The sequence below is a fragment of the Chinchilla lanigera genome, unplaced genomic scaffold, assembly GCF_000276665.1.
Source record: "Chinchilla lanigera isolate Chin_1 unplaced genomic scaffold, ChiLan1.0 scaffold00074, whole genome shotgun sequence".
NCBI lineage: Eukaryota > Metazoa > Chordata > Mammalia > Rodentia > Chinchillidae > Chinchilla > Chinchilla lanigera.
In genome coordinates this window covers 7637764-7661333 of record NW_004955475.1, presented here as the reverse complement: position 1 = coordinate 7661333, position 23570 = coordinate 7637764, and the positions used below count along the sequence as shown (strand labels likewise).

General features: G+C 35.9%; 1 protein-coding gene across 2 annotated transcripts in view; it reads left to right on the top strand.

Moving 5' to 3' along the window:
- Ophn1 (oligophrenin 1) overlaps positions 1-23570 on the top strand; it is a 442504-nt gene that overhangs the window by 357799 nt on the left and 61135 nt on the right. For both annotated transcript variants that reach the window (XM_005401585.2, XM_005401584.2), the window contains exon 19: positions 8698-8857. In XM_005401585.2, the coding sequence (XP_005401642.1) occupies positions 8698-8857 (160 nt within the window). The remainder of the gene's footprint in view (positions 1-8697; positions 8858-23570) is intronic.

Sequence of the window (23570 nt, the reverse complement as noted above, 5' to 3'; positions counted from 1 at the left end):
TATAATTTCTTGTTCTTTAAAGTTTGCTACAACTGGGTCCAGAGGCTTGCTCTTGTTCCAGTTCTTTCATTTTGTTCCGTGTATGTGTGCATGCATGTGTAGAGTGGAGGAGGGCAAGCATACTTAATAGATGATTCATGAGATACATAATTTGCTCTTATGTGGCTATCCCTCCCCTCCCATTATTTTTCAAGATTCATTGAATAGTAGAACTAGAAGACCCTCTAGATTATCTAATAATGTTCTTATTTTACATAGGAAAGAATAAATACCTGAGAATGGAAAAAGATAGGTCCAGAGCCACACAGTACCTTAGTAATGGAACCAGGAATATAATTTGAAATGACCATCTTATTTAGGAGTCATATTACATAAGCATTAGAATCATTGAACCTTAAAGCGAAATGTGACCTTCAGTTTCTTATAAATAGCCATCTACCATTCTGCCTGGTATCCTTCTAAACCAGAGGTCTCAAACTGGCAGACTGTGGACCATATCCACAAGCCCAACTTTGTTTTCTTTGTCTTGCACTATTTTGGATTAAAAAGACTTACCCTTTGTTATGGCCTGTGTCTGGATATCCCCTCAAAGCCTCATGCAGTCATAGGTGGGGCTTTTTCAGAGGTGGCTGGATCTAGAGTGTGTGACACTGGGATTGATTCATGGGCTCAAGGGCACTAGATTAAGGGTGTGAGTGCTACCAGCTCCAAGTAGCCTGGATAAGATATAAGGGGCAGAAAGAGCTGTGGTCACCCCTTGCTTATTTTGCTGCCTTCTGCCCAACCATACGCTGTTCTCCTCTGTGATGCCTGTGTACCACGCCACTCTGACTTGGAACCAACCAATTATGGACTGAAACCTCTATGAACTATGAGCTAAATAAACCTTTCCTCCTTTAACTCTGAGTGTCAGGCATTTTGTCTCAGCAACAAGAAAAGCAACTAAGACAGCCTCTGAATTTTAAAAATCCAAATAGTTCACATCAAAGTGTGGATTTCAGGAATGAGACTAACTGCACTGAGCCTGCATGTCCACATGGCCATGGTCAGCTGGAGTTGAGTAGGAGTCACACCCTCTGGAATGGTTCAAGCTTCTAATTTGGGACAACTCTTATCACTCATAAATGCTTTAACAAGTACTTTAACAAATCCTTATCATTCTTAAGTGCCTTAAAATATACTATGTTAGATTAACAAAAACTGGAAATAACTCTCTTGATGGTATGTTTCTAAGGGTTTGATAGTATACTATTTGTCTGTAGAATTTCTGTTTGTGTAAATAGAGGCAGCCACTTCTCATCAGGCCCATATTCCTCATTTAAGTCACCTGTTTGTCCATCCAGGTATTTTAATTTGTTATCTCTAAATTATCTGCTGAGAATTATTTTCTCCTCAACTGAGGAGTGCTACAACCTCCCTCATTTACCCATTTCTTTGTTTTAAATTTTGAAACTGAAATTATACCCATTTTTCTAGTCTATGTGGAATGGAGGCTTTATAATTCGTTTGTTGTCAGGTCATATCACAAACTTCTATGTAATTCACTATTCCCTAGACCCTTGTTTTGGCTTTATTCATGTTGTTAACCCACAGCTTGAAGTATGACTTGTGTCTCTGAGTGATTTTCAAAATATTTAGGGCAGGGGGTGTAGCTCAGTGGTAGAGCACTTGCTTAGCATACATGAGGCCCTTGGTTCAATCCTTAGCATTGCAAAAACAAACAAACAAACAAACAAACAAAAAACTCAATAATAAGAGAGATAACACATGCAAAGCAATTTTCCCCAAAGAATAGGTAACCTTCTAAGTCTTCCTAGAAGGCTGAAAAGGAAGAATATCCAAAATGGGGTACCAGGAATCTCTCACAAAAATGTAGAAGGTGATTTTAGCTCAAAAAGTCTCCCAAGGATGCTTTGATCTCTCAAGAGGAACTAGAAAATCAGTCAGCAGGACACATTGAGGTGATTTTAATACTTAGGCACCAACAAATATGGATTTAATCCCTTCCTTGCAATATATTTACAAACTGTGACCTTACTAAGTTGTTTACCCTTGGTGAGCCTAGTCTAAATAAAATACACTGCTCTTAGCAGTTGTGATGATTCAGTGAACCGCTGGGATATGAAACAATCATCAGTTCCCTTCAAAGCTCACTAAAATATATAAGCAAGTGTTTTTACTTTGCTACTAGTGATTTAGTTTTTCTGGATCACTTGGTAGCAGCATGGAGATAGTTTTCCATTGTAATATCTGAACATTTCTGTCACTACATAATAAAAGTTAATTGCAGAGGTATTTAAACTGTTGAAAAGGACCCATCAGCAACCCAACAATACCTAAGGCCCTGAATGCTTGCTGCTTATTACCATCTGAATGGCATCCAGCCTTTGTCAAGGGCAAAACAGAGTTCATTAAGATTTGTCCAAGGAATCTGTCCCCTCAATTATCTACTTAGTGTCAAGAACTTGCTTGTTGATAGGTCATTCTCTTACAGGTCTTAGCCTGTGTGGGTTTGGAAAATTAGGGTTTTTAGTAGGCAGCTGACAGGCCCCTTTTCTAACCTCCCTACCTCCACAGCCAAACTGACCAAAGGGCTGCATGCCTTTCACTTGGCTGCCTTCAATAGTATTTAAAAGAGCATTAAAGGCACTCAGTTCCTTTATAAATAATTAATTAGTACCCGCTGTGTGCCAAGAACATGCTTGGAAGTTGTTTATTACCTACTAGGAGAGGCAGATAAGTAAATAGAAAATTTCACCATACTTGGCTTGCCAGTGGAGTCAGTTCAGAGGAGGACAGTGGGCTGCGATGTCTCTGAAGGAGTTGTCATATAACCATAATCTGGAAGAATAAAGAGACGTTCCTTAGGTATGGTAGTAAGGGGTGTTCTAGGCAGAGACGTTGCCATGAACAAAGATATGGTGTCTCTGAAACAAGGATGTGTAGCCAGAAAACCCTAATGTAAGCAGTGTATTTTTAAAATTAATTTTATTGGTATACTTTTGGTATACATAATGATCATATTCATCTTAGGGAATTTGTACCTGTACATAATATACCTTGATGCTTCTTTTTTCTCCATTCCCCTTCCCTCCCTTCAATCCTACTTTCTTTATTTACAAAAGCTTTGTTTTCATTTTTTCCCTTCAATTCTCTTTTTTCTTTTCTCCTTCCTTCACTTACCCCCTTCTTCCCTTTCTCCCTTTCCCATTTGAGCATTTTTTTTTCTGTTTCCCAATATCTGTCATCCATAGCATAGCAAGAATGGCAAAGGTCAGCTTAGAATGGCAGTTCACAAAAAGATAGTAACAGATTTTTTTCAGAGTGCATAGTACCATGCTAAAGCAATTTGGCTCTGTAAAGTCAACAACTCCGTGAAATAGGCATTGTTTATTCAAGTGGGAAAACTGAAGCTCAGAGAAATTAGAATGGGTAAATATTCCCTGTTGCACAGCTGGTGATTGCCATTGTTGGTATGTAAACTCAGGTCAGTTTTCCAGTGGTGCCGAACGTATGGCATGTGTGCTACGGTGGGCTGTTTTTTATCATTGAAAGCTCCGAAAGGTTCACTATCACTGGCCTAGACTATATATAGGGATTAGAAATGAGGCAAGCTACAGAGGCCTTAACTAGCACTGTGAAGAAAGTTGACTCTGTCCTATAAGTGATAGGGAGCTACTGAAGAGAATTTGAGTAAGGATTATATCTAGATATCATGAAATCTGAGAGTACAGGACCTACTCTATAGTTGTATTAGTCAGTTTTCTGTTTGTATAACAAAATCCCTGAGAAAAACAAGAGAAGATTTATTTTGGTGTATATTTTCAAAACATGGTCAATAGGACCCATCACTGTGGACCCATGGCAAGGCAGAACATGATGGGAAGTACGTGGTGGAGCAAGTGTGCTTATCTCATGGCAGCCAGAAAGCACACAGAGAGCTTGCTTTTATAATACAGCCCCTCCCTTAAAACACATTAACCTTTAAATTCATAAATGGATTAATCCATTGATAAGATCAGAGCCTTTTTAATCGAATTATCTCCCAAAGGCCCTGCCTCTGAACACTGCTGCACTACATTGTGAACCAAGCCTTTAATACGTGAGTTTTTTGGACCATTTTATATCCAAACTATAACAATAGCTAGGTAACTATGATCTTAGACAGATCCCTTTCCTTCTGTAAGCCTTTCCCTTTTTCATCAGTCAGGTGAGGAACATCAGAATGGGATGTTCTCAAGGATCCCTTTCAGCTCTTTCAGGTTTTCATTTCTCTAACTGAGGCTGAGGAAGAGGCCAGCTTCTTGATTGGAGTGACTAGTAGGCACTCTCTCCATGTGCTTTGTTGTACTTTATACCTGTCATTCATCTTATATTGAATGACCTATTGTTTCCCTCCTGCCTCTCCAAATCCTTTACTGTCACCCTCCACACCCTTGGCCCTTAAATCCTTCAGTACTGCTAGATAAGTTTGCTGTGTCTTCATATGCTGACTTTGACTCCTTATTTGTCAGCTTTCTCATCTCTGGGGCAAAGTACTTGACACCTGCAACTGGGAGAAAGGGAGGTTTTATTTCATGGTCTACTGGCTCCAAAGCAAGGGCATCCTGGGGGAAGGGCATGATAGAACAAAATTATTTACCTCATGGCATCCAGGCAGCAGAGCATAGGGGAACATTCCCAACAAGAGATATGTATCTCCCAAAGGCACACCCCCAGTGGCCCACCTCCACTAACTGGACCCCACCTCCTAGCAGGGCATTCAGCTCTGAATATCATTAGATTACTCTACTGATTAATATAGCACACTTATGATCCAGTCACCTGTCTGGGAATCTCTTCATCCAGTCAAGGTGACAACTGAGATTAACTGGAACAAGTCCACCCCTTCTCAATTTACTGCCTAGTCAAAACTTGTTAAACTATACTTAATCTCCAAATAGACAATTACAAGTTAATAGTTAAGTCTAATGTGATGCAACCATGCTCTAGACAATCAGAAATGCAATATTCCCTTTCCCCAAATGTCAACAATTCCAGCATTTGTCTAAAGTTCACAAAGTCTCCCCTGAAAGTCAAGACAAACCTTTAACTGTGAACTCCTGTAAAAATCACAGGCGTGTTGCATAATCCCAAGGTACAGTGCTAGAGGGTAAGCATTACCATTCCAAAAAAGAAGAATGGGAGATAGAAAAATAGGACCAAAGCAAGACCAAAAACCCAGCAGAGAATACATTAATTTTTTAACTCCATGTCCAGCATATCCAGTGGTGATGTATGATTTCCAAAGGGTTTGAGTGGACCTGCACTTATGGCTTTTCTGGTTGTAGCCCACATGGCTTCTCTCAGACTGGCTCCACTTGGAGCTTGCAGTTTTCCTCAAAAGACATTCTATGTTCCTGGCACCACCTGCTTCCTAGGGTCTCCATAATACCTTAAGCTTCATTTCTACAGCTTCATACAGGCACATCTCAAGGACAAATTGCATCTACTTTGCTTTGAAATCTGGGTGGGTGCTTCCTTGACCCCATGACTCTTGCATTCTTTATGCCTACCCTACCATCACATGGATGACTATGAGGTCTGCTGGCATTGACAGCAGTAAGCAGACCTTCTTGGACCATGAGTACAATGTCCTCTGAGTACCTAGATAGCTGAGCTTGGTGAAATGAATCCAGGCAACCAAATCCCTAGGTTTTCCTTCTCAACCAGAGAGCCTAGAAGCTTTCTTCTCAAATAAAGGGTTATACTTTTATGTCCTTGAGCCTATAATGGGTGAGGTCTTATTGATTCCTGAGATGCCCTTAAGATATCCTTTTTATTATTCCTGTTTAGCTTGTTCCTTCCCTGTTGCATGTGAAATAATACAAAGAATCAACCAATGGGATCACATCAAATTAAAAAGCTTCTGTATACCAAAGGAAACCACACAGGGAAGAGAAAATCTACAGAATGGAAAAAAATTTTGCCAGCTACTCCTCAGACAAAGGACTAATATCTATAATATATAAAGAACTCAAAAAATTACACCCCCCCAATTTAAAGATCCTCTTAATAATGATCAGCTGAATTGAAGAGATATTTCTTAAACGAAGAAGTACAAACTGCCCATAAATATATGAAAAATGTTCACCATTGCTAATGTCTTAGTTGCTTTTCTGTTGCTGAAACAAAATATCTAACACTCAACGTTAAAGGAGGAAAGTTTTATTTGACTCACAGTCTGTTGAAATTTTCAGTCTATACTTGACTGGATCCAAGGCTGACATGAAAGAAGGACATAACAAAGGACATAACAAAGGAAAAAGAGTTCATGATGGGCAGAAGGCAGCAAAGCAGTAAAAAAACAAGTGACAAACAATATCCCTTTTTCTGTCCCTAATATTTTATCCAGATTACCTACCCTTAAAGTGGGTAGCACTCATGTCCAGGGAGGGCTTTCCTATTATCCGCTCCCAGCACTATGCCAAACCAATCAGTGGACTAATTTGATGATCACACACCCTTGATCCCAGCATCACACATTTAATCCCAGAATCATATACACTACATCTAGCCACCTCTGAAAAGCCCTATCTATGAGTTCTTGAGGCTTTTAGGGAACATCTAAATATAAGCCGTAACAGCTGACCATTCAAGAAAAGCAAATTAAGACAAGACTCAGAGTCCATTTCACTACAGAATGAATGACTATGATCAAGAAATCAACCAACAACAAGTGCTGGCAAAGCTGCTGGAGGAGAAGGAACCCTTATTCATTGGTGGTGGTGGTGTCAAGTGGTATAGCCACTATGGAAATTAGTATGGAGTTTCCTAAAAAAAACTAAAACTACAAATTCCATTTGACCCAGGTATTCTAGGTATCTTCCAGAAAGAGTTAAAGTTATGCTGTTACAGTGGTACATTTATACCCATATTTATAGCAGTAAAATTTATAGTCATTAAATCTTGGAAACAGCTTATATGCCCACCAGCAGATGAGTAGATAAAGAAAATGTGGTATATATATCCAATGGAATATTACTCTCCCTTAAAGAAGGATAAAATTGAGACATTTGTAAGTAAATAGATGGACCCCCAAGGCCATAATGTTAAATAAGATAAATCAGACACAGAAGTTTAAATATTATGTGGTTTCTCTTATATGAGGAACCCAAAGTACAAATAAGGAGCAGAACAGGAGATACATAAGAAGTAGGGAGATCTTTTTCAAGTGAGAAGGGGAACAAGAGATAGAGAAAGGGAATAGGGAAGAAAGGGAAAAGAGAGCTGAAGAAAAAAATGAAAGTAGAACTTTTGCAAATGTGGAGTGGAAGAAGAGTTGGAGGAAGTAGGGTGGGATAGGAAAGGGAGGGAAGAAAAAAAGGAAATTAAGCTGTGCTATTACATGCACAAACTCCCCACAAAAAATGTAATCATCATATATTGTAAATATGTAGTAATAAAAGGTTAGAAAAACTGCCTGCCATAATGTATAAGTGTAGAATATACTTGAGATCCAGAAATAAGCTTCTTGTTTCACTGAAAAAAAATAAATTATTTGGTTCCCTTTTAATGTTATTACTTTCTTATAACCACATTACTCCTTTGGCCACAACTTTACACACATTCTTTTTGGGCCAAAATCTTAAGGTTTTTCAAATATATTTGCTTTGCTTTTTGCTCCTGATTCCCACTATAAATCTCACTACAAGCAATCAGCCTTCCTTATGCTACAACATGAATGCTGGGCTACCTTGAAATTTCCTTTGCAATATTAGTTAGGCTGTTGTCTTTAAATTTAGCCTCAGGCATAGTTTTAGGACATGAACAAAATGTAATGTAGGCAAATTCTTTGCCAGAAAGAAACATATATGGCCTGTAGTGCAATTCTCAATAGAGTTTTGTTCCTGACTGAAACTTCCTTAGCCTGGTGTTTACTGTCTGCATTCCTATCAGCATTCTGGTCTTATGAGTTCTGACCAGAATCTCCCATTAAATGCTACATATAGCATTCTAAATCTTCTCTAGCCCACATCCCTAACCTTTTCCAAAATTTTCCCATTAACCAGGTCCAAAAGTTTCTAAACTACACAGTCAGCTATAGTCCCAAAAGCCACACCATTTCTATGGTACAACTTTTCTGTGTTAGTCAGCTTTCCCATCACTAGGGCAAACTTCCTGATACCTGCAATTTAAAGGGGGAAAGATTTATTTTTGGCTCGTTGTTTCAGAGGTTTCAGTCCATGGTCAGCTGGTACTAAGGCAATTGCATCATGCGGAAGGAAATGGTGAGCAAAGCTGCTCACTCCATTGTGGTTGGGAAGCAGGACACAGGGGTAGAGGGTCAGTAAGAGACACACCCTCCACAGGCACACCCTAAGGGCCCCATCTCCAACCTGGCCCTACCTCCTAATAGTATGTTTGTCTGTGGATATCATTTGATTAATCCATTAATGATTATAGAGCCCCCATGATCCATTCACCTCTTCAGGGGTCTCAAGTTGACAATTAAGATGAACTGACATCAGTCCTAATTACATACCATATTGTGTTGCTGGCTAGTTATTTCCATTCTAATCTTTTTTTCCCCATGTATACTTTGAACCTTTCCTTTCCTTTAGCATTTCAGCTTCTCTTACAATAGTACCTACCAGTTTCAGTTACAAGGGATTGTTTAAGCAAATCTTGTTAATCATTTTCTTTTTCTTCTGTCAGTGTTTGTGAACATAGCAAAGAGAATCTTATGACCCCTTCCAACATGGGAGTGATTTTTGGGCCCACCCTGATGCGTGCTCAAGAGGATACTGTGGCTGCCATGATGAACATCAAGTTCCAGAACATCGTGGTAGAAATCTTAATTGAGCACTTTGACAAGGTATGCATTTCCTGTCCTTACCACAACTCCTCCAAGCATGGGGCACTTGCCTTCAGCTGCCTTTTTGGTTTTTATCTTCCTTGGCTCAAACTGACAATTAAAGGAAATCCCATTATGACACAATGACATTTGATGGTAATTCTAGCCCTGGGAATTTTATAGATGTATTCATTCTTGGTTATGCATGTAACTATTTTGTTATCAGGTACTATGCTAGGTGCTGGGGGTGTAAAGGAAAGTCATTGTCTGCCTATAAGGAGTTAACAGTATAGTATGGAGGCAAACATGAAAATGGAAAAAAATTATAGGTACAAAATTTGTACATGTACAATGAAACTGTAGGGGAGAAGAGATGTATCTTCTTACCTATCACAAGGGTCGTGATTGAGGCCCCTATAATAAGAGACAAATTAATAAGAGAAAAACATACAAATTTATTTAATAAGTTCTGTGTAACATAGTCTTCTAAAGTGAAGACCCAAAGAAAAAGGTAAATTTGTACTTTTTTGTAATAGTTTGGTGGATAGTCTGGAGAAATGTGACTAGGGATAAAATGGTATTACCTAATCCTATTAAACTGGGAAGAATTCAACAAAGCCTGTTTATTCAGATTCTTTGTGATGCTTTCAGTGTATTCTCATATAAGATACTCATTTCCTGCATGTATAGGGAGGGTACCTCTGGAATAAAAGTTTTATGACCTACTTTAGAGGAAGGTCAAGGAATTCTTTTCATGGCCTGTTTGGGGGAGGAAGAGCAGGAGGAGGCCTAAGAGACCTACTTGCTTTTGCTGTTTCCTCAAACACCAAGGTATCCTATTTTAGGATAGTAGGTCTTGAACTCCATAAAAACCATATATAAATCAATTTTACACTTGTTTAACCACCTCTCATTCCAAATTAATTAAGGTGAGTATACCACATGTGATCTAAAAATACAATGAATATTTACATTTTTAAAAAATTACAGTGAAAGACACATTGCCATTAACCCAAGTCAAAATACTCCCTCTTACTCTGACCGCATTTAAACCATCATTCTTGTCACTTTCTGGAGCAGTTATGTCAGTCCTCTTTCATGAGTGTCTTTAGTTTTGCTGCCGTGACTCCTTTAAGATGTCCTGAATCAATTCAAAATGTTTCCTTTTCAAGGTTATTTTAACTTTGGGGAAGAGCCAGAAATTTCACAGTACCAGATCTGGTGAATACAGTGGATGAGGACACACATCATAATGGTTCTATAAATTTCTCTTTCCATTCAATGGAACGTGGCAGCAGCATTCACTATAGTTTTGGTCATATCTCATAAAGGCACTCACAAAAGAGGACTTCTATAACTGTTTCAGAAATTGCAAAGGATGCTAAATGTGTTCAAAGCAAAGGGAACAGGAGATTGGGTGCGTTCAGGGTGGTGTTTGAACAATTAAATGCTGACATCTCGTACTCTGAGTAACTAAAGATAGCAACATGCAATGTATTAACCATTGTTACCCTCCTATCATATTGTTTTGGACTTTTATTTTTTGTTTCTTTTTCTTTATAATAATTTTTTTTTTAAATGAAGGGAAGTATTTTCAGGGGTTTATTTTCAATGTGTCTTTTCTGTAACAAATTTCTTTATGTAAACATTTGTCATGTTTTGCAGTTGCTCCTGGATTTGATATAGTACATAAAATACAAGATAACATACATTATAATCAGGTATAACAGCGAAAATGTAAAACAAGGGGAGAGACAGATAATAAATGCAGGAATGACATTAGGACAAGAAATAGCTATTCACATGTCTTATGTCCTTGCCAAGATGGCCCTATACTTGGCTATAAGCTTTGTAGCAACCAGTGCCATTCTTGGGAAGCATAATTTAATATAAATTTTCCTTTGGGCAAAGAGGATAGTCATATAATGTGGGTCTGTCCACAATTCAAGTCCAAGCTCTACCACTGTTAGTTGCTATGATACAGGCTGGAGTGCTAACTCCCCACACACATACAATGACTCTACACAGTAGATGTTTATTTTTTGGCTGTCAGACCGTCCAAGGAGATGGTCCGAGGCTAGTAAGGTGATTTGACAGTGTCAGGATCTTTGGTTCTTTCTTGTTGCTGTGCTCTTCCTATGGTATTGTCTTTGTCTTCACGATTGAGTCTATATTCTATTGATTAAGAAGGATGAAAGAAAGGAAGCAGGTTAAAACTTTTTTTTAAGCTATGGTCTGGAAGGCATACATACCAGTTTCATTTACATCCCATTTGTCAGAATTTCATCTCAGGGTTTCACATGATGTGACAGGGAAGTATAGTCTTTATTTGGTGTAGAACATGCCCAAGACTCAAGGAAGAGAATGGATGTTGGAGAACAATCAGCAGTCACTGCCATATTATCTGTTTCCTCAAACAACTTTATCTTTCTGATAATCACTTATATTTAGCTGAAATGTGAAGTTGATAATACTTTGTGACAATCACATCCCTGAGGTTACTTGGTTAGTAAGTGGCATAGGTGAATAATGTACCAAAGTACAGTTAGATAGGAGGAATAAATTTAGTGTTCTGCAGCACAATATCATAATTGTAGTTCCCAACAACCTAATGCATATTTTATAAAGAACTAAAAGAAAGAAATTTGTGTGCTCCCACCACAAAGAAATGGTAAATACTTAAGGAGATGAAAATGCTCATTACCTTGACTTGATCATTATATATTATATTACATGTATTGAATTACTACGTTGTAACCCTTGAATATACATATAATTATGAAGAATCAATTAAAATTTTTAATGAGAGCTGGAATTTAAATCCAGTTACCCTGTTAAGAATCACAGCACTTAATCACTGTGCACGGCAGTAGCATCACCAATCATTTTGGTACAGTGACATTATTGAGTATGTGGGTGACACCTTTGGATTTTCAAGAAGGGATACTTGCAGAAAAGTACAACTTGTATTAATGTATTATTCAGGGTTCTTTAGACAGCTAAAACCATTAGGATATATGTGCAGATATACGAGAGAGGATTTATTAGGGGAATTCTCTCACTCAATTATGGTACCTAAGACATCCCATGACAGGTATCTGTAGGCTGGAGACCCTGGGATACCAGTAGCATGGCTTAGTACAAGTCTGAAGGCCTGAGAATCAAAAAGACAATTGTGTAAGTTGCCTGAGGCAGAATGCATAAGGATAGAGAAGGGGAGTGGGCTCCCTGGTGTAAATCCTGGAGTCCAAAGGCCAGAGATCTGAGAGTCCTGATGTCCTGGCTCTCAAAGCAAAATCCCTTCATTTTCTTTGTTGTTATAACTAGGCCCCCAACAGAGTGGATGACGCCTGCCCACATTGACGGCAGCTTTTCCCACCTGGTCCATACAGTCTTGCTACTCTCTTCTGGAAACACTCTCTTAGATACAACCAAAAGAATACTTGTCCAGGCTTTGTAGGTATTTGAAAATCCAGCCAAGTTGAGACCTAAAATTAACCATCACAGATATTAAAAGTGAACAAAAAAAGAAGTCAGGAAAAGAAATTTCAGTGAGACTACCCAGTGTGAACAAAGGCCTAGGGCTAAAATGTTGTTGGAACAAGAAATGGAAATAGAAACAGCTGGAAATATGACTAAAGATAGGCAGGGACCAGTTCCTAAAAGCACTTGACTGCTTGGTTGAGGAGTTTAGAATGTTTGGAATTTTTCATGCAAGTGTTGAGAAAGCATTGCTTGAAAATAGAGTAGTAGTACGGTCAGACTTATGATCAGGAGACATTGTCATGACTATAGTATAAAGGGTAGAAAAGAGAAAAGGAGAAAGTTGTGCCAAGTCTGAGCAAGAATTAATTGTAGTCTGAGATAGGGCAGTGAAAAGGAAGATAGGGAGGCAAAAGCAGCAGGACTTGGTGATCAGAAGTAGAAGATGTGGGAGAGGGAGATTTTGGAATCCTGGATCTCTGACTTGGATGACTGAATGAATGAGGCAGTTCTTCATACATGTTAGAAATACAGAATAGAAAATTAATGGGGAGATGGGGAAAAGCTATCATTGGGGTAGGTTAGATTTGAGGTTTCTGAAAATTATCCAGAAAGCAGTATCTAACGAGTAGTTCATTATGTGAATCTAAAGCAAAGATCAGTGAGTTTTTGTGTAAAGTACACATAGTTAAAATAAGTTACGCTCTTCAGGTCAGAGATCTCTATCAAGCTGGTCAGGTCTATCTTTGTAGTGGGAAAGCAGCCACAGATAATATTTAAACAGATGGATGTAACATTAATATAATAAAACTGTTTATAAAATTGGCAATAATCCTATGAACTATAATTTACTGAACCCCAGTCTAAAGTCCAGATGTCATTTATTGCTAAATTAATGGTTTCATTTAGCAAATACATATATATTGAGTATCCACTGTGTGCCAAGTACTGTTCTTGGTCCCTGGAGAGACAGTCTTCTTGGAGTTCATATTCTAGAAAAAGTACAAAAACAGTAGTCACCCTGAGCAAAATAACTAATATCTAAGTAAAATATTTAATTAGATGGTAATCAGGATTAAAGACAAAAAGCAGAGAAGGGAATGGGAGGGGTTAGAAAGTGGTTTTGCCATTTGAAACATAGTGAGGAAATGAGAAATTTGAAGTCGGCCACAGGAGATGTTGACCTTTGAGGAGACTCACAGAAAGTAGAGGAGTAATTCATTCAGCTGCCTAGGGAAAAAGCATTCTAGGCCAAGGAAACGGTAAGTGCAAAATCATGGAGGTAGAACTGTGTCTAATGTGTTCACAATATAACAAAGAGGCCAGTTTGGCTAGAGTAGATTAAGGAAAACACCAAATAGAAGAAAATGGCTTCAAAGAGATAATGGAGAAGGAAAAGAGAAAGCAGAACAGATCTTAGAATAGGGCCTTAGAATATACCAAAAGGATTTCGGGTTTGTTCAGAGATAGGAGGATTTGGAGCATGGGAGTGGCATGATTTGACTTATTTTTTACAGGACTACTATGCTGGTATGTGAAAAATAACTGTAGGGGACAAAAGTGAAAGCAAAAAGAGACATAATTAAGAAGGATTTTTTAAAATTGTGCAGTCAGATTTCTCGCTGTTCCTCCACTGAGTACAGCAAAAACCTCTAGACATTACAGTATTTATATAAGAAACACAAGATGACTCTTAACTATGGAGAAAAAGGTGATAGAATGGAAAGGGACCTTGGACCCTTAGTAATGATGTTGTCATGATCCATCTAGCTTTTGTTGTATCTTTATATAGCTCAGACTAGTTAGTGTAGACAATAACAGCCTAAAACTACCAATGATTGCAAATAAAATGCCTGCTGACTTTAGCCAGAAGATTTAGAGACAGTTTAAGAACACAAACACAAACTTTTAGATAACAACCTCTGTACACTAGTCAAACATTCCAGAAAAAAATTATAGCCTGGCCCTCATCCTTACTAGCAAAGGCCAACTGCAAAGCCTAGACTTCTACTTTTGCTAATTTTTAACAAGGCAGCTGAACCCCTTTCTGGGTTTATATCAGAGAAGGCCAACTGGAGAGCTGGACTTTACTCTTCACCTGATAGTAATGAGACACCCTCCACTACTTCCTGTGGTGTCAGGAAAGACCACATAAAGTGCTTGGACTCACATACCCATTTAGCACTGGAGAAGTATCAGAAAAGGCTTGAACTTTCTCCACTACTCAGTAGTAATAAGGCTACTAAAGTGGAGTGACAGTAGAAGCCATAGTGGAACAGTAATGAGACATGCCTTCCCTTCCAGTCAAGGTGTTAGAGTAAGGGCCTAGTGAGGAGCCTAAACTCCTTTTTCCTAGCAGAAACCAGATGCCCTTCCCTTCTGTGTGGTTGTCAGTAGTGGCCAAATGCGAAACATGAACTTCTAAACATACTGGCAGTAATGGGGCAGTGCTCCCCATCCCCTGCGGTGGCAGTGTCAGAGGAAATCAGCTATAATGGAAGATTTAAAGAAGAAATAGATTATAATAATACCCAAAATGTGTAGACTTCAGTTGAATATCAGTGATCATACCAAGAACCAGTCAGATCTCAACTGAATATGAAAAGACCATCAAGAAGCAACACCAGGCTAGTTAGCTAACAGAAATTTTAAAATACCTGTTATAAAAATGTTTTAATGAGGAACATGTTTGAAACAAATGAAAATATTTTTTAAAATCTCAGCAAAGTAATAAAAGATACAAAGAAGACATGAAAATTATAGAATGCAATGATGCAATCAATGAGATTTTTAAAAATTCAGTGTATAGGCTCAGCAGCAGAATGGACAAGACAGAATAAATAATAAGTAAACTTTAAGATAGAATGGCAATTCTGCAACCCAACTAACAGAAAGCTAAGGGAATTGGGTAAGAGCAGACATACCTTAAAGGAGTGACTAAAGGAGGTTCCTTGAACAGAAATGGCACAATAAAAGCATGAATTTTGGAATATTAGGAAAAAATAAATAGAGAAGAAGCAAAGTTATGAGTAATTCAAAATACTTTACTTCTCTTTTTGAGTTTTATCTATAGTGTTTAATAGATAAACAAAATTATAGTGTATTTCCTTATGTATGTAAATAATTTAATATAAATGTATTATTAAAGTAGGGAGGGTAAAGAACATTAAAGGAAATAAGGTTTATGCAGTTTGCCCAAATAGGTAAAATGTCAATGCACTAGCTTGTGATAAGCTTTGAAATTTCTTAAGCGACCTCTAAAAATCTATATATAAAGACATTTGCTTAAAATATTATAGATAAATTAAAATTGAATTCTAAAAAGTATTGAAGATATAACAATCTTATCTTTTATACACCAAATAATAAAACTTCAAAATATCTGAAGTAAAAGTTTGGTGAGTTGCATGGAGAAATAGAAATATCCACAGTTATACTTGCAGTCTTCAATATTCGCCTCTAAATAAGTCAAAGAACAATTAGACAGAAAATAAAAAAAGATTTAGAGAAATTCAAGAGTACCAAAAACTAGGATCTGATAGTGAGTTGTAGAACACTCTATCCAACAACAGCCAAACATATTTTTAATTGCCAGTGAAACATAGACTAAAACAGAACCATAAAACAAATCTCAAAACATTTGAAATAATTGAAATCACACAGTGTTTTCTCTGATCAGAAGGGAATCATCAAGAAATATTGAATTTTATCAAATTATTTTCCTAAATACATTGAAATCACCACATAAGTTTTGTCCTAGATTCTATTGATGTGACATATGATGTTTACATATTTACATATGTTATATCAATAATGGAAGGGCAATAATGAAAATCCTCCAATACTTGAATACTAAAAGTACATTTCTGAATAATTTATGAGTAAAGAGAGAAGTTTTAGGAGAAATAAATTATATTGAACTGAGTGACAATGAATAGAACAATGAATTAGAATTTATGGGATGTAGCTAAAACATTGCTCAGAGGGAAGTTTATAGGCTTGAATGTTTACTTCATTAAAGTGGGAAAGTTTGAAGTCAATAATCTATAATCTCACTTTCAAAGATTAGCAAAAAAGAATGAAATAAATGCAAAGCATACAGAAAGAATGAAATAACAAAGAAATAATAAACATAACGTCAGAAATTTCTGACATCAAAAACAGAAAAATAAAAAAGTCAATCAAAAAGCTATTTCCAAAGAACCACTCTTCAAATTCAGTAAAGTTGATAAAGCTTCTATCAAGATTGATAAATTTAAAAATAGGTCACAAATTATAAATATAAGTGATATAACAGAGAGTATCGCTGCTTAGCCTATGGACATCAAAAATATAAAAGAATAATGTAAAGAAGTCCATGTAAATAAATTTGGCAATTTAGATTAAATAACTACTTTTTTAAAAATTGCAAACTGTCAAAACTCACCCAATACAAAATAGACCATTGAAGTAGCCCTGTAACTTGTGTATTGATTTATAATTACTATATGAAAAAAAAACCTTTAGAGTTGAATAGTTATACTGCAGAACCCTACCACATATTTGAAGAAAAACTGATACTAATACTATGCAATCTCTTCTGCAAAAAAGAATAAGAAGAAGTACTTCCTGACTCATTTTATGAAAGTACTATTTCTCTGGTATCAAAATCAGAAAAAGACAAAACAGCACAAGAAAAGTATATAGGGAGGGGAAGAGGCATTAAAGGGAGGGGAGAGGATTGGGGAAAAAGAGGAATCAAAACATATCATATGCAGGTATAAATTCCTTATGATTAATATAATCTTTATGTATATCTAAATTATACCAATAAACAATTCAAATTTTAAAAAAGCGGAAAAGTATAGATGGAAAAGTCCTTAACAAAATATTAACAAGCAAAATTCAGCAATTATAGTAGTTATGTATACATATGATATATTGTATGAAGAAGCAAAATCACATGATAATATCAATTTATAAAGAAAATATATTTGAAAAAATCAACATCCAAAGTAGGAATGGGGGAAATGCTTCAACTTGATAAAAAAAATTCCTGTAAAGTATCCTATCACTCACATCTTATTTAATGATGAAGTACTTTCCTCTTCAAATATTTTTGGAAGTGCTATATATTTTACCTATCCTAGGCAAATCCTATACCAACAGAGCTCCTTTCCTCAGGAATGAAAACAAGACAAGGATGCTCACTCTCATCACTGCTAGAAAGCATAGTAATAGAACTCAGTGCAATTGGGCAAGGAAAGGAAATAAAACACGTTTATTAATTCAGTTTTTTCCACTGCTCTCACAGAGAACCTGGGGCCAGACAGAGTCTGTGCAAAGTTCATTAACTCACAGTTTTAGAAGCTCGACATGGTACTGTTGTGTGTTTGGGTCTAGTGACGGTCTACTTCACTCAATTAGATGGTAGATGATATCATAATAGGAGCACATTTGAGAGGATGAGACCATATGGAGAGACTAAAAGCCAGAGTGTGTGTGTGTGTGTCTGTGTGTGTGTGTGGTGTGTGTGTGTGGTGTGTGTGTGTGTCTGTGTGATCAGTCTTGCTCTTTTATAACAACCCTCTCACAAAGACTAACCAGTTTCCTATGAGAACTACGAGAATTCCTTCTGAGGGCAGCAGTCCCAAAAACCTAGCCACCTTTCACTGGAATCTACCTCTTATACGGTTTACCACCTCCCAGCATTGTCATGGTGAATTCTAGGCTTCTAACCTATAAATACTGGAGAAACCAGTGAAAATGTAGTTAAAGCAGTGCGTGTACACATGAGAAAGGAAGAAATAACTTTCCCTTTTTACAAATGATATAATTATCTACCTTAAAATTGCACAAAGTCTGTAAAACAACCTCCCCAAGCCTCTCAAATTAATATGTAAGATTATCAAGATTGGAGGAAACAAGATAAATATGCAAAAATCAGTTGTATTTCTATATAATTTTAGGGAATGTATGGAAATGGAAATTTATAATGCAGTGCTATTTAACAGTCACCCTAAATAAAAGAAATGCATAAATGTAAGGCTAACATAACATTTGTAGGATTTATATGCTAAAAACTAGGGAATACTGATGCAAGAAGTCAAACTAAATCTAGGTAAATTGAGGGGCATATTGTGCTCATTGATTGAAATACTCAACAGAGTAAAGATGATGATTCTTTCCAAATTAATGTATGAATTTAAGGTAATCAGTATCAATATATAGCCAAAAATTTTTTTTATAGATAGATACAAGATTTTATTAAATGATATATGGAGATAAAAGTGAACTATAAAGGATCTAGAGATGGAGGGAGGGAGGAAAATGAGGAAAGGAAGGGGAATAAAAACAATCAAGATGTGTTAAGTATGTATACTTACTCCCTATGATGAATGTAAACATCATGTACTCAAAACATGTACAACCAAAAAAAAAAGAAAGAACTATAAAAACCAACATAATTTTAACAAAGAACAGATTGGAAGATATTTAATATAAAAGACTAATATATTATGTTAATAACCAAGACAGAGGTATAGACCCATAGAATAATAGTATAGAATATACCACAAATAACCTCATACAATATAGCCAAATTAATTTTAACAAGGTTTCGAAACCATTTTAAAGAAGAAAGGATAGTCTCTTCAGCAAATGGTGCTGGAGCAAAAGCGTATCAGTAGGTAATGAAACTGAACTGCAACCTAACCCTCCTACCCTCCAGAAAAGTTACCTCAAAGTGGACTGTGTCTTTACATGTAAAGCAGACATGTCTAGCTTACAGCCCACTTCTGCATGCAGCACGGGACAGCTAATAATATGGCCGCACAAGATCATAAATTTCTAACATTATTATATGGTATTTAGGGATGTTTTTATTTCATTATCTTTGTTTTCCTTTTTTTCAGATTTTTTTCCTTGTTACTTTTAATACATAATGTTTACATCCCTTGACGGGAGTTGATACATGTACATAATACATCTTAATTCCTTTTTCATCGTCTTTCCCTCTTCCCTACCTTATCCCTCCATCCATCACTTGATCCCCTACCTTTATTTTTTTGTATATGTTTACTTGTGTGACATTGGTATACATACATAACACATCTTAATTCCTTTTTTCATCTCCTTTCACTCCCCTTTCTCCCCTTTTCTGTATTCCTTGATTTCTTTTCCCTTTGAGAAAAATCTATCTCTCTACATCCTATTACTTTTATTTTAGCCTTTATTTATACTTTGGGTTTCTTGTATAGGAAACCATGCAAGATTTAAGGTTGTATATCTGGCTTATTGTGGAACCTCAGTGTTGTGTTAATTTGCATTATGTCATTTCTTCATGCAGTTATTGGCCATTTGAATTTTGTCTTCTGTGTAGTGTTTATTCATTTCAGTTGCCTCATTTTGTTTGGGTCTCTTTTGGGGGACTGTGTGATTTTTCTAAGTTCTTTATATATTCTAGATATTAGTCTTCTCTTTCAGGAGTGGCTGGTAAAGCTTTACCCATTCTGCAGTTTGTCTTTTCACTCTGTTGGTTGTTTTGATGTGCAGAAAATTTTTATTTTGTTATGATCTCATTTGTTGATTCTTGGTTCTTTTTCCTGTGCAATCTAGGTTCCATTCAGAAATTCCTTGCCTAACCCTATGACTTCAAAAGTTTTACCTATTGTCTTATAATGGCTTAAGTATTTATTTACTAACATTTACTTCTTTGATGGATTTTGGTTTTAGTTTAGTACCTAGTGAGAGATATGGGTCTAGAATCAATCTTCTGCATGTGGATAGCTAGTTTTCCCAATACTGTTTATCAGAGAGACCATTTTTCCTCCAGTGTGTTTTTGGCCCCTTTGTCAAAGATCAAATAGTTTAATGTGCTTGAGGTTGTTTGTGTATCCTCTATTCTGTTCCACTGATCCATATGTCTGTTTTATTTTACTAGTACTGTGCTATTTTTATTGCTATAGCTTTGCAATGTAACTTCAAGTCCAAGAATATGATGTCTTCACTTTGTTCTTGTTACTAAGGATGGTTTTTGCTATTCTGAGTCTCTTCTGGTTCTATATAAATCTTAGGATTGTTTTCTCCATTTCTGTGAATAGGGCTGTTGAAATTTTGATTGGGTTATTGCATTAAATCTGTGTATCAATTTTGGAAGAATGACCATTTTGACAAGATTGGTTCTGCCTATCCAGGAACAGGTTATATTTTTCCATTTTCTGGTGTCCTTTTTGATTTCCTTTTTCAGAGTGCTGTAGTTTTTGTTGTAGAGGTTTTTGACTTCTTGTTAATTCCTAAGTGTTTACTTTTCTGTATTATTGTTAATGGTATTTTTTTCTAATTCCTTTCTAGATTCTTTATTGTATAAAAGAACACTATTGAATTTGTGTGTTAATTTTGTATCCTACTACAGTAGTGAAATTGGTTATTCTGTGAATCTTTAGTGGATTTTTAGGGGTTTTATATATATGAAGAATCCTGTCATCTGCAAGTAATGATAATTTGACTTCTTCATTTTTATACACATTCCTTTTATTTCCTTTTTCTTTCTTAATTGCCCTTACTAATGTTTTGAGTACTGTGTGGAATAGGAGGAGCTTTAGTAGAAATCCTTATCTTGTTCATGATTTTAGAAGGAAAGTTTTCAGTTTTTCTGCATTTAATATGCTATTTACTGTAGTTTTGTTATAGTTGGCTTTTATCAGATTGAGATAAGTTTCTATTTCTTCAGTATTTTTATCATGAAGGAATGTTGGACTTTGCCAAAGGATTTTTGTCTATTAAAATGATCATGTGATTTTTGTCCTTGCTTCTGTTTATGAAATATATTTATTAATTTGCATATGTTGAATCATCCTTGCATCCCTGGGATGAAGCCTGCTTGGTCCTGATATATGCTCTCTTTGATGATTAGTTGCATTTTGTTTGCCTATACCTTGGTCAGGATTTTTGCATCTATATTCATTAAAGAGATTGATATATAGTTCTCTCTTCTTTTGGTTGGATCCTTGTCTGGTTTTAGAATCAGGATGATGATATCTTCTGTAATGACTTTATGACTCCTCTATGACTCCTTTGATGACATAATGACTTGTTTGCTTTCAATTTTTTAAAAAAATGTGTGAAGAGTGTTTGTGTTAGAACTTCCCTGAAATTTTTGTAGAATTCAACAGTGACTTCATCCAGACCTTAACTTTTCTTAGTTGGTAATTATTTTTTTATTACTGTTTTAACTTCATTGCCTCTTATTGAATTATTCGGGTTTTTACATCTTGGTTCTGTGTGGTAATTCATATGTATCTAGGAATCCATCCTTTTTCTGAATTCCCCAATTTATTGGCATACAAGTTTGAGAAATAGTTGTTGGTCTTTTATTTTGCAATGTCCATTTTTATTTTAGCTTTTTTATATCTAATTGCATTCATTTAGGCCTTTCCTCTCTTTTTGGTTAGATTGTTTAAGGATTTATCCATTTTGTTTATTTTTTTTTTTTCAGAGAACCAATACCTAGTTTCATGACTCATTTGTATTTCTTGCCCCAATTTTACTGATTTCTACTCTGTTCTTTATAGTTTCCTTCCTTATACTAGCTTTGAGTTTGGATTGTTCTTACTTTTTAAGACCTTGTGATGCATCATTAGGTTATTTATTTGGGCTTGCAGTTTTTGTGATGTAGGCATTCACAGCTGTAAACTTCCCTCTTAGGATTGCTTTTATTGTGTTCCATAAGTTGTAGTATATTGTACTGGCATTATTGTTTAGCTCTAGAAAGTATTACTGTTTCTGGCGTAGGATGGAATTTCATTGTTGTTTTAATTTGCCGTTCTCTAATGGCCAGAGATTTTGAATATGTTTTCATTGAGGTTTTTTTTTTTTTGGAGGGGACACGTATCTGTTCATTTCATTGCCTCATTTTTTGATTGGGTATTTTATTTTGGAGGATCTAATTTTTTGTATTGTTTATATATCCTAGATATATTTATTTATATTTATGTAGTAGCTGATTGAGATCTGGCTGGCAATATTTTTCCTGACCTATAGGTTTCCTCTTCACTCTGTTTATAGTTTATTTTTCTATGCAGAACCTTTTTAAATTTGATATAATACTATATGTTGATTCTTGATGTTATTTCTTATACAATTGGGGTTCTATTCAGAATGTCCTTGCCTAAGCCTATGTCTTCAAGAGTTTTACTGATTTTATGTTCAGGAAGATTTTACCTCCCAACGGGTAAGAGGTGTGGGTCTGAATTGAATATTGTGTGTATGTATAGTCAGTTTTCCAAGCATCATTTCCTAAAAAGGCTGTCTTCCCCCAGCATATGTTTTTGACCTTTTGATAGCTGAATATTGCTCGAGTTGTTTTTATATCCTCTGTTGTGTTCCATTGATCCACGTCTTTTTTTGTGTTGGTACCATTGTTGTTCTAATCAATGTAGCTTTGTAATATAAACTTAAAATTCGGAATTGTGAAGCCTCCTCCTTTGCTGTTGTGACCTAGGACTGCTTTTACTATTCTGGTTCTCCTATGGTTCCATATGAATTTTAGGGTTGTTTTCTGTCATTCTGTGAAGAGCGCTATTGGTATTTTGATTAGAGTTGCATCAAATGGGTATATCAGTTTTGAAAGTATGACCATTTTTAAAATATTGGTTCTGCCTATCCAGAGACAGGAAATATCTTTCCATTTTTCTAATGTCCTCTTCAGTTTCTTTTTCATAGTAGTATAGTTTTCAGTATAGAAGCATTTTACTCCCTTGATTAAGTTACTTCCTAGATATTTAATTTTTCTTGGTGCTATTGTAAGTGTTATTATTTTCCTAATTTTTTTCTCAGTGAGTTCATTGTTGACGTACAATAACAATTTTGTGTGTGTTTGTTTTGTTCCTTATTGTATTTGTTTATAAATTCTAGGAGTCTTTTGGTAGAATTTTGAGTCTTCTATGTAGAGGTTCATGTCATTTCTAAATGGTAATTTCACTGGCTCCTTTCTTATACATATCCCCTTTATTTTCGATCACTATATTAAATAAGAATGGATTAGTGTACACCCTTTTCTTTTTCCTGATTTTAGAAGAAAAATTTTTAGTTTTTCCCTATTTTACATGATGTGGGCAGTAGGTTTGTCAAAAATAGCTTTTTGTAGATTGAGCTACATCCTTACACAGTTACTTTCTTCAGAATTTTTAAAATAAATGCTTGTTTTATGGTTCTGGTTGCATTAAATATTGTTTTCCGACTTTGATTTTTTTAGTTTATGAATTTCTATTTG